Raw genomic sequence first — 12,445 nt, forward strand, 5'->3', positions numbered from 1 at the left:
GAAGAGAAAAAATTCTTTAAAAGCCTTTACTTCAATTTTTCCTTCTATTCATAGAAAGACTAGGGAAATCTCTATGTGAGTTATTCATGTATTATTGCACTAGAGAAAGACATTAGTAAACTAAAATATTGTCATACATATGTTTGATCAGCTATGTCTGCTGAAATTATATTTATGAATTTGGCCTCAAATATCAGTGTTACTGAAGGAGTAATTGAGTGAGCATGTGATTGTGCTGATAATGAATTGACAAATGAGTGGAAAATATATCTGGTGTCAGATGATCCTAGTCACTTTTAAGTGAGGCATGCAAAAAAACCTTTTTGTACATGGATCTGTAAATACTCATTACCAATAGTTCCTCTCATAGCTGGACATATTGGACACCATTTGACTAAATTGTCCTCGAGGAATAATAAAATCCTTTTCTAGGCAATCTGATGTCTGTGACCCAAAAAATGTGAAGCTGGAGTGACAAGCACAACCATGGAAATTTAACACATTGTGTGCAGTTTACTCACACGGAATAAAATTAGATATGCCCACTATTCCCTTCATGTTAGAGTCAAGAGAAAGGGAGCTGTACCCCAATATGCCAAAAAATGTACTGAGGTCATTGAATTGAGGTTTCTCATGAAAGTTTGAGGTTAAGGAAGAATTGTGTAGAGTTTCTATCAAGAAATCTACTGCTTGAGTGGTGCAAAGAACAGGCACCTTTAAACAAAAGAGTAGAAGACCATAATAAAATGTAAGTACAAAGGAGCCACAGAAAATATACGGAGCAAGTAGTCTTGTTCCATACTTAATATGATTGAACTGATTGAAATTAGTTGTGTCTACAAGTTTCCAGAATATGAGATTAAGGGAGAAAAGAGAAGGGGAAGGACATTTTGCAGACTTTTTGCTAACTCTCCACATTATCTTTTCTTCAATATTCTCTGAATGTGTTCCCTTACCTACCTCTACTCTTGGTAAAGAGGTGAAGAGAAATGAGAAAGAATTTAGAGATGTGGACAATACTCCAGAGTAGATTTTGCCTACTGTCGTGCTTTACCACCCACCCATGTGTAAAATGTAATAGCAAAAGTAAAGGAATGACTACCAGAAATATAATCTTCAAAGTCAACACTGTGAATAAATATAGTTTGGTATACTTACAAGGTCTCAGCAAATCTATGTTAACCAACAATAGACGTATCAAACAAAATTAATTAGGATACTTAACAGTTAGTAGAGAAAAAACTCTTACCAAAACATTTAACCCAATGAACTGTCTATGAATTATCAAGCCAAGAACTTGAAAGGGTGGGTAGAGAAAGGTTTTGTAGGGTAAGTACACTGTTTGGAAAGCCTCTCCTTTTGAGTGCCTAGATGGCTCAGTTAGTTAAGCATCTGACTTCAGCCCAGGTAATGATTTCATGGTCATGGATTCAGGCCCCATGTCAGGCGCTCTGCTGACAGCTCAGAGCCTGGAGCTTGCTTGAAATTTTGTGTCTTCCTCTCTCTCTGCCCCTCTCCCACTTGTGATCTGTCTCTCAAAAATAAATAAATATTGGGGCACCTGGGTGGCTCAGTTGGTTAAGCGTCTGGCTTCCGCTTAGGTCATGATCTCATGGTTTGTGGGTTCGAGCCCCGCATCTGGCTCTGTCCTGAAGACTGCTTCAGATTCTGTGTCTCCCTCTTTCTCTCCCCTTCCCCCCCCTCTCTCTCTGACCCTCCCCTGCTTGCGCTGTCTCTCTCTGTCTCTAAAAATTAATTAAAAACATTAAAAAAAAACGTTAAAAATTTTTTCAAAAGTCCCTCCTTTACACACACACACACACACACACACACACACACACACACCCCTAGTTTAATAAAAATTTTATACCCTCAATCTTTGTGGCAGACAACACAGACAGAATTTTACATTTGCCGCAGGCAGAATCAAGACCCAAATATTTGGTAATATCAGCCAAGATAGAATCAGTTTATCAACCTGTATAACTCTTTCAATAAGTTAGTATTAAGCATCATTATTTAAAATGCAGATAGTACTCAGTGAGACTACATTATAAAGTACCTCACTGTATGCCTCTAGTTATACCATAGGGCTAATAATTTTTCCCAAATATAGAGTGCTGAATAATACATTTTTTTCTTTAATGCACAGAAAACCTATATTATTGTTCCTGGCTTCTCTATACCAGTCATGGAAAGGATCCTCTCAACCAATTAGAACTCATTTCTGGGATGCCTGGGTGGCTCAGTTGGTTAAACATCTGACTTTTGATTTTGGCTAAGCTCATGATCTCACGGTCGTAAGATCAAGCCCTACGGTGGGCTATGTGCTGGGCATGGAGTCTGCATGAGATTCTCTCTCTCTCCCTCTTCTTCTGCCCCTCTCCTGCCTGCACACATGTTCTCTCTCTCTCTCTCTCTCTCTGTCTCTCTGTCTCTCTGTCTCTCTCTCTTTATGAAAAAAATCCTCATTTCTAATTTCAATTTAGAAATTAAATCTTTATTTTAATTCTTGATACATTAATCCATAGGCTTTATAAATACCACTGTTGATAACTATTAGTTAGGTAATATTTGCCAAAAATTAATGAAGTAGTATCTGTGTTAATGCATCCTATTTTACCAGATGATTTGTCTGTTTAACTGATAAGGGATGTACATAGCTGTGGGCTTAAGCATATCAAACTACTATTATTTGAACCTGGAAAAATAGCAAATCATGTCTTTGTCCACAGGCTATTTGTCTTTCGACTTTAAAAAAAAAATTGCCCCTGACATAAGTAAGAGTGTGAACACAAAGATAATTTACAAGTAGCTAATTGATTAGTTTGATAAATCAGATGGATAGTCGGCAATAGCAACACTTCATGGAAATTCGTAAAATGCAGGTATTTTTTCTCCCTTGTACGATTCAGGGCCTGAGGTTTAAAGGAATACTGAGTTCTTTTGGGAAAGTAAATACCTCCCATTAGAAACAATTTCTTGGTACTGCCATTCTTTCTGCTTCTATTTTATTTTATTTATTTCTTCAGTTTACTTTTTTTTGCTTTTGTCACTTTTGTAGATCTAATTCTACTTTTCTAAATGCACTGTAATTTTGGTTTATACAACTGCCCCTGAAAGGATTTTTTAGTAGAATTTGCTTTCCTTTTAATGGTTGTAGGTAGTCACTTTCCATGTTTCCTATTGGTTTGACCTTTCTTCACTTCTCTACTAGGTACACATTCCAAAGAGGGCCTAGTGACAATGTATTTCCTTTTTACAATATTTTCCAATCTCTGTCAACTCCCAAATACACAAAAGAAAAATGTTTCTTTGTAGTTGCACTTCTGTGGAAAATGAATTTATACCAACTTAAACATGCTTATCAAAAGTATGTTCATGGGGATATTTTCTTTACCAATTGTAAAGATCACAAATAGATGAAATGTAACTAGCTTTATTTCATGTCTGAGAATTTGGTGTAGTTTCACAGCCTTGTCTAGAGAAGCAGAAGGCTATCAGACCCAGGGCTCTTTAGTCTTTTCTTTCATTCATAAGTTACTTCAAATCAAATTCTGCAAAGAAATAACAACCTTTTATTTAAGGAATATTTTATTTTTTATGTACAAAAAGAGCCTTTTGAGGGATTCCTGATACTTAGTTGCTAAGTTTGCCTGAATAAGTCAAGGCAAGATTTAATGAATATTCATGTGTGCTGTGGATCTAGGGATTATTTTAAAAGTTTCCTTATTATCTCTTCTTGGTAACAAGCTTTTGAAATGGTTTCTGAAGATTTCCAAAGTGTCCGCACAAAACCACAGCCCTACCATCGCAAGCACCACTGCCTGTCAGAGATTACACTAGCTATGCACCAGCAATGTCTCAACGTGATACCTGTTTTTACTTAGTTTATTTGGAACTTTTCCAAACCTAAACACCCTGATTAGTCTGTAATTCAGCGGCAGAAAACTTTCTCTGTAAAGGTCCAGATAGTAAATATTTTTGGTTTTGTGGGTCATATATGGTATCTGCTACATCGTATTCTTTTTTTACAACCCTTAAAAAATTATTCCTTGCTCACAGACCATAGAAAAATAGGATATGTTCCTACTGGATCAGGCTCCAGTTCACAGTCACTGGTTGCAGACATGCAACCTAGGAATAAGAGGGAAATTATTTGGGGCACTTGCTGCATAAAAGCCAGCAAAAACTCCATATTTAAGGATCACAATTAAAAAATGTTAACTCTACCTGTTTGGTCGCTTGTTAATTTATGTATATTTTCCATGATGGCTAAGTCCTGTATTTTTCCCCAAAGATAAAGAGAAAGAAAGAAAAGATTTAAGGGAAGAAGGAAAGAGCAAAGGGAGATAGATGAGAAAGGGAGAACAAGAGAGGAAAAGGCAGAAAAAAAGAGTCAGCAAGAAAGCAGAGGGAGATAAGAGGACAAGAAGGAGAAAGGACAGAAAAAGAAAGAGAGGTAGAGAGGAGCAAGGGGTGGGGGTGGAGGAAAAAAAGCAGAGAGGAAAACAGAGAGAGAGCCAGAATATGGAACTTAGTGCACAATCTCTCCTTTTCCTTAGAGCCAGGCAGTATTAAGAGGCACCTCCCCAGCTGCTTTCAACCATTGAGGTTGCTGCCCAGCCACTGATCACCATCCCAAGAAGTGAAATGTGGGCTCCACATCTGAAAACTTCCACTTGGTTTTTCACCAAGTGAAATGGAACACAAAATTCAGGGCCCAAGCAAATGGCTCATGTTTTCTTTGGGACACTTGTGCTGTGTCTACCCAGGGAAAATTTTGATGTACTGACTTACTGACTCCAGTGCATATGATTAATGTATACATAGGGCAAACCAGGATAATTCAGGCTTTTTTTTCTTCCACAGCAGGTTTTCAGCCGGAATAATCTGGATGGTTGCCTCACCTCTCCACTAGGCTTTGCCAGGATAAGCACAGCCAGTATAGTATGCAGGAGACAGGGACCACTCCCTCCATCCAAGGTTCCCTTCAACACCCACATCCTGCACAGCTGAGCATAGTGGGATCTGTCCTGACAATCATTCTTTCTGGAAGCAAATGTAAATTCTGTCTAATGAATCTCTAAGAGGCCCCCAAAATGTTAAATGTTGCATTTGGCTTAGCTGTCAAATGGGATGCTATAATAGACAGATGAATTGAGGAAAAAATTGTACCCTGTTCCCTTTCCCATTTGAGAAAAGGGATAGCAAAAGCCAAAGCACATGAATCCCAATCAAATTATTTAGTATATATGTGTATAGTTTCTCTTAAGACTGTAGACTCCTGGGTTGTAATTTTTTTTTAAGTAGAGATATGTATAGATAGATAAACCTTTAGATTTTAAAAGTAGAGTTAAAAAGTAAATTAGACTACATCCCAACACATAGAAAAAGGGTTACTCATAGAGGCATAGTTTATGTTGACAGATGTGCTCCTGACAAGATTTGTATAGATCATTTTATTAAATTAAATGAAAAGCTGCAATTAATGAGAGAATACTACTACTCAGAATAACCCTTTGGTAAATTATTTTGTAAGGAATTCCTCTTAAATTAATTAACTCATAATTTACCTGGGAAAATTGTATTTTCATGGACTCTTACACTTATGCCATAATTCTGGGTTTGGGTTTTGTTTTGTTTTGCTTTGCTTTGTGTAGAGGAAAGGTGAAAAGAATAATGGGAAAGATGCATGATAGTTTATTTTACTGTATCTTACAGATTCAACTTATAATGATGAAGCTTCTCACATAACTTCTTTCTTTTTGGGAGCAGGAAGAAAGGAAGAAAATGAAGAGTCAGAACTGTTGATACATTGGGATATTTTTCCACTCTATGGAAACTTTCTACCTTTCCTTCCATTCTGTTTCACCATTTCTCTAAGTGATAATTACAGAGTGATAACTTCCCCATTGCTGCTTGTGTGGTGTTTTTATTTTGCTTTGTTTATTGATTTTATTTGCTTTTTTTTTTACAGATTTCAAGGCTAATTTTTCTCCAGAATACTAATCTCTTTAAATTCTTGAGGCTCCCTCTCCACCTACATGTTGCCTTATAAATACTCATTGTACCACTGCATGAGAAAGTCATGAAACGTATTAAGTAAAAACCAAAACAATAGTAACCACAAACTGTTGAATGGGCAATTTCAATGTGTATCTCTTAAAAAATTGTTTCCCAATAGGCTGTGTAGAAAGTTTACTCATTTTCACTTGTGAAAGTGTTTTTGCTGCTTAGTGGTAGAGATAAAACCATGGAAAATAGAGATATCTGTAAAATATGCATTTGTAAAATAAGTTTCTCTTTTCAAATGACTTGTACTGGGTTGTTTGGTGACCCCACACTATGTACTGGACGTGACTCCTTGAAAGCAGTCTGTAACCTTGGGCAGATTTGCAGTGACAAATGTTGCTATGCTTCTGTAAGCAGTGCTTCTGCTAGAGGGCACTGTACATAAGACAAGGCCTTGTGCTCTGCTTAGTAAAGACAGCTCTCTGTTGCCGCCCCTTTGTCCAAGTCTCTATTTGTTAACATGTGTGTGTTTCACTTTTTGGAGGATAAGACTTTAGGAAGCATGACTACGAAAGGATTATTCTACGGGAAAAATCAATCTAGCGTTAGTTGAGTGTTTTTCTACCATAAAAGGACTATAACATATTCACTTCATTCTCAGAATTGTTCCATGAAGTAGGACAAAGACTTCCCAAATGATATATTCCTCCTTTACTGTTCATTCTGCACCATCCCTCACCTCTAACTTCACCCCTTCCTCTTCCCTGTAACAAAGAACAACTGGTTCAAATTAAATCCATGGGTGCACGCACACACACACACCACTTCCTTATCTCTCAATTTGAAGGGCAAAATCAGGAACCTAAGACTGCAAATAACAAAAGGTATTCTGAGAAACATAGCTATGATTCCAGAAGATTTTCGACTATTTCTATCACAATTATCTTTGAAGTAGTTCATACACATAACCCCCCAATTATTTAGCAGTTTAAAACTAGAGTAAAAACCAAATCCAACCCATAAGTACAGCGACCCTTCATTCATTAAACACTTCCATTTCTCTTTTCATCAATCTGATGATTACTTGTTCACCTCTAGTACTAACCTGGAAGCCTGTCTTGAATTAAATGTTTAAATAAATAAAAATAACTTAAATACACCTAAGCTCTAAAGAAGTCAGAGTTTGTATTAGTCAACAGAACACTAAGTAATGATGAGGGGAAAGAAAATGAGTATTATAAGCAGAGGTTTTTTTTCATTGTTATTTTTAAAGACATGAACTTTCTAAATGTGCAATACAAGAAAAGAAAATGTGACGTACCTTAGCAAAAACCCGGCTTTTTGCTATATTAGAGTGCAAATTACAGACTGGAAATGTCTTTGTTTTACTCTTTGTCTCTTTCTGTGATTTGTAGCATACATTGAAGATCTCACAAGATCTGTTGAGCAAAGCAGAAGACTTATTATTGTGCTAACTCCAGACTATATTCTCAGACGAGGATGGAGTATTTTTGAATTGGAAAGCAGACTCCATAATATACTAGTCAGTGGAGAAATCAAAGTGATTTTGATTGAGTGTACAGAATTAAGAGGAAAGGTGAATCACCAGGAAGTGGAATCACTAAAGCGTAGCATCAAACTTCTTTCCCTAATCCAGTGGAAGGGACCCAAAAGCAGCAAATTAAATTCTAAGTTTTGGAAGCAATTAGTATATGAAATGCCGACCAAGAAAAAAGAAATGCTTTCTCAGTGCCATGTTCTGGACTCTGCAGAACAAGGACTTTTCGGAGAACTCCAGCCTATTCCCTCTATTGCCATGACCAGTACCTCAGCTTCTCTGGTGTCATCTCAAGCTGATCTCCGCGATTTCCACCCTTCAGATTCAATGCAAATGAGACACTGTTGTAGAGGTTATAAACATGACATGCCAACCACCACCTTGCCAGTACCTTCCTTAGGCAACTACCACACTTATTGCAACCTGCCTCTGACGCTCCTCAATGGACAGCTACCCCTTAATAATGCCCTGAAAGATAAGAAGGAATTTCATAGGAACAATTCTTTGTTACATTTATCATCCAAAGAGATTAACTTCACCAGTGATATTTGGTAGTGAAAACTCTGACATCCTCTGAACAGCGATGTGAACATACAGAATTTCTGCTATGCCAAGCCTAAAGTACACCTTATAACACCGAGGTGCTGAAAAAGTGTTCAGAGTGAAAAGCACAGAATCTCTTTTGTACTTAATATTTGTGTTTACATTTCCAGAATAGTGAGAGGAAAGAAGAACCTGCTTTTGTAGTATAGTACATTGTTTCAATGTGTAGTTTGATTTCTTCCTGAAAATAAAAATGTAAATATCCTGTTGCTTTAGAGTAGGTTATATGATATTAATTGGACTGTAAACTTAGTAGATGAGGTATCTTCCCCATATTTATGTATATTTCAGATTAACATGGTATTTGAAATAAGGAAAACTTAAGGACTTTAATTGCATATGAAAATTCTGAACTAAGTATAAGGGGGAAAGAGAACTTCTACAGAATAACTGAAAAATCAGAATTATCAAGAAAGAAGTGTTGAAGCACCCCAATTAGAAGATTGTATGTAGTGGAAGACCAGTTAAGAAAAAATGGTATTGAAATGTTTGGAAGTTCCTCAACATAATGGACTTCTGTGTACTAAATCAGAAGCTAATATGACAGCTTAGTGTTGTACTTGCCAGTACATCTTCTGTAGGCAAACTGGTAGGAAGGCAAACAATATGCATTCTTAGCAAATGAATAGAGAGGGTGCTAGTTCTTTGAAGATGATTTTGAGGAACCCTAATGGCTTTCTTGCCGATTTAAAAACTCTTACAAACTTGAAAACACATTTTAAGATGCAAATTTTATTGTTTCCTAACAATTCACATTTGGATATTTTTCCAAATAGTCTCTTGACCTACTTTATATGAAGATGCGAGCATCTTCCTGCTTTTTTACAGCACCAATGGAGTTTGAGTTTAAATAAATATTGACTGCAAGTGTCAGCAGTAGAAAAGAAGTTAAACAACAATATTCTGAGATGAAATGCTGAATGATTCAAGTTTACTAGTGGTAGATCAGCAATTGAAGCCATTCTCATCTGAAATGTAGTTGTGAAACAGACTATTCTGGACATACATAATATATGCTTGGCCATGTGTGCAAGGTTCCTGCAGAAGTATCTCTATTCCTGGTGCTTCAAAGAGTATATTTTACAGACTAAACTTCTCCACCCTCACATAATGACTGTGACTGTACCACACCAGAAAATCCCTGGAAACGATCTAAAATATTATAAATTTGCTATAAGGAATGTGCCCCTATTTTAGTGTTTATTGTGGATAGCTACTTTGTGTTCTTTCCAATTGATCAGTTTTGGTGTGATCTCAACCAAAATGCCTGTGGGGGCCAATTTTTAATCAAGGTTGATTCTTCCATTTTGCAAATGGTACATAAATCATGTTTTTGAACAAATATAATAAAGACAGATATACACAGTCAGTAAAGATTAAGAATTTGCCCAGGTATTGTAAATGTGAAACTCAAATGTTTAAGAGAATATTAGATAATATGTTTTGATTTTTTTCAACTTGTTTACATTATTGATTCGCTGTCATCCATGGGTTTTGTTTAAAGTACACATTTCTCCATTGTTTTTCTGTATCAGCTGCTTAGAAAATGCATTATCCACCAACAATATGTAAAAGATTAGCAGTTATACATATTCATTTCATAGTGGGACAATTAGTTGCTTCTTTGAAAAGTCCTCTTAAACATGTATAGATGTTTTCTAGATATCTTGTTTCCACGTATAAAGGTGATTTTGCTTCTGTAAAAAATATATAGGTATTTCAAAATGGAAAGTAATCAATTCTGAACTGTTTTCCAAGTGTTATAGAGTTGTGTTTACTCTTATTGTTCTTTAATGATGTGTAACTACTAAGTTAATAACCTGCATGAAATGAATAGTACATGTTTAAGTGACCAATTATACTTTTTATTATTTTGTTTTTCACAGAAGCCTAGATTAATTCAAATAGAATGTTCAGTGGTATTTTTAAACTAATAGTTCTGTCTGAGCATGTCAGTTCTGAAAATATAACATGGGTCTCTCTGCTTCCTTTATTTACAATGATTAAACGTGGGTAGTAATTTGACTTGGCTGGCCACAATGTGTCCTTTCACTACTAGTAAGTACTCAAAAACAGAGCATTCACACTTGTGCTGGGGAACTTGACAAGAAACCTTTTCTACCATTTTCAGGAACCAATGTGTACACTATCTATAAAAATTTATTTCTAGATGGCAATTCAAAATTTGATTTTCATCTGAGATTTTAAATAGATATAACCCATAGAGTATAATAAACATTTAGTCTAGAACATAATATATTCCTCCAGTTGCTAACACAGTAGGAAAAATGTCTTCTCACTTATTAACTGAAATGGAATAGAAAATTTAGAAAAATACTAGTGTAATTAGTTTTCATACGTTCATAGCAAATTTATTTAACTCATCTACCAACTATATACACTTTTAAAATATTGAGGCTATTTTTGAAGTAAAAAATTCTGAAAATGTCAGAAATTGAGACAAATGAGAAATGCACAAAAGTAATAAATGTATAAGAAATGAAAGCTACATTAAGAATAAACAATGCTCAGGAGATGGTTGACATGTACATGGTTTTAATTCAGCAAAATACAAAATCTGGCAGTTTTGGTAACCAATGGGCTCCAGTCTAACTCTGGAGATTCTGAAAGGAAGCTGGATGATTCCTGAAAAGAGGTAAGAAGGTATCTCTCCTCACCCCCTCTAAGCCTTAAGTAAATTAGATCCAAATCTGTTCTGTCTTCAATCTCTGATTTACAAAAAAAAAAAAAAAGGGGGGGGGGAGTTTGCTTGGGTGGCTCAGTTGGTTGAGTGGCCAACTTTGGTTCAGGTCATGATCTTGTGGTTTGTGAGTTCAAGCCCCGCATAAGGCTCTGTGTTGACAGTGCAAAGCCTAGAGCCTGCTTCCGATTCTGTGTCTCCCTCTCTCTCTCTGTCCCTCCCTCCCTCACACTCTGTCTCTCTCTCTGTCTCTCAAAAATAAATAAACATTTAAAAAATAATAATAAATAAATAAATGGCTACAGACACTTGTGGGCTTTGGGTAAGATTTGAGCCCAACATAGTGTCATGTAAGAAGTTGATATTTTGTGTGAGTATTCGTAGCTAATATTGTGGGTCTTACAAGTAAGAAAACAAACTGCAATGAGAAGAAAAATGGTTCAGTTATGAAAGAAAAGTTTATAGAGGAGCTTCAAGGGGACATGTCTTATGGATTATGTTTGTAGCAAGTTGAAAAATGGCAAGCATGTGAAAGAAGCAAATTCTGGCAAAAAAAGAGGAGACTATCTAACCCACTTGGTCATTGAAGGGCTTACAAGAATATAGAACCTCTAGTTTCAAGCATTTACTGCCCTTTGGCATTTTATTTTTAAATAAACTGGTTGGTTTTCACCAAGTTTTTTCTAGAAAATTAAATAATGACCATGGGAAATAACCTGAAAATTGTACATATAAATCTTTTTGTTCCTTGTATTTATTTCCCAAGGTGAGATAGTGAACTCATAAGACCAGAATGAAGTTAAGACAGAACATATTTCCATAGTGACCAGTTAAATTTGAACACTTACAATTGTTGTTTCTTTTCTGGGAAAGAAGTTCATGTTGAAAATTTTCTGGCTGAAATTTCTCTATTACTCATATGTTTTTCTAAGATATCTGAAAGGAGGTCACATTGTTGATTATTAAGGCTTTTTGATGAATGTGTGGGGTTGTCTAATAAACAATAATCATTAACTTCAAACTTTTTCATATAAAGCTTAACTGTTTAGAACTGAAATCAGCTATAAGCACTTTAATAAGGTTATTTAGCCTTCTATTGTATTACTATGAGATCAGAACTTTATAATCACCTGCACCCATCTAAACTTGTTTTGTCAAATGTTCACTACTGTTTGATAATATTTTCTACAGATAATTCTAAAGTCAATTATGAATATTGAGTTCCCACTGTTTACTGCCTATTACATAAAATATAACAGGAATATTTCTTAATTGAAATCACTATTTTCAAACAGTTTATCCATCATATGCATGAAGAAAGGAGTATTTGCAAAACACATTTCAGTGTAGGAGAATTAACATTTTACATGCAGAGTAGATAAGTGAGGTGGGATGATTCAGTTCCAAATTGAGCAAGAGATGAGTTTAAGATAGAAAGAACAGTGGTGAAGAAAGGCAATTTCCCAAGTGCAGAGAATAACACATGTGAAGATTGAGGAGAATATAAGCAAGCCCCATTTAGCTGATAACAAGTATATTTGGCTAGCAAGAGCAGAAATCTGTGTGAG

The 12,445-nt window shown here is 35.7% G+C and overlaps 1 protein-coding gene across 1 annotated transcript in view; it reads left to right on the forward strand.

Annotated features, from left to right (window-relative positions):
- Nucleotides 1-8,128, forward strand: part of IL1RAPL2 (interleukin 1 receptor accessory protein like 2) — a 529,352-nt gene extending 521,224 nt beyond the window's left edge. The window contains exon 9 of the mRNA XM_029929680.1: nucleotides 7,431-8,128. Coding sequence (XP_029785540.1) covers nucleotides 7,431-8,128 — 698 coding nt within the window. The remainder of the gene's footprint in view (nucleotides 1-7,430) is intronic.
- The last annotated feature ends 4,317 nt before the right edge of the window (nucleotides 8,129-12,445 follow it).

This window comes from Suricata suricatta, chromosome X (genome assembly GCF_006229205.1).
Source record: "Suricata suricatta isolate VVHF042 chromosome X, meerkat_22Aug2017_6uvM2_HiC, whole genome shotgun sequence".
In the NCBI taxonomy this organism is placed as follows: domain Eukaryota; kingdom Metazoa; phylum Chordata; class Mammalia; order Carnivora; family Herpestidae; genus Suricata; species Suricata suricatta.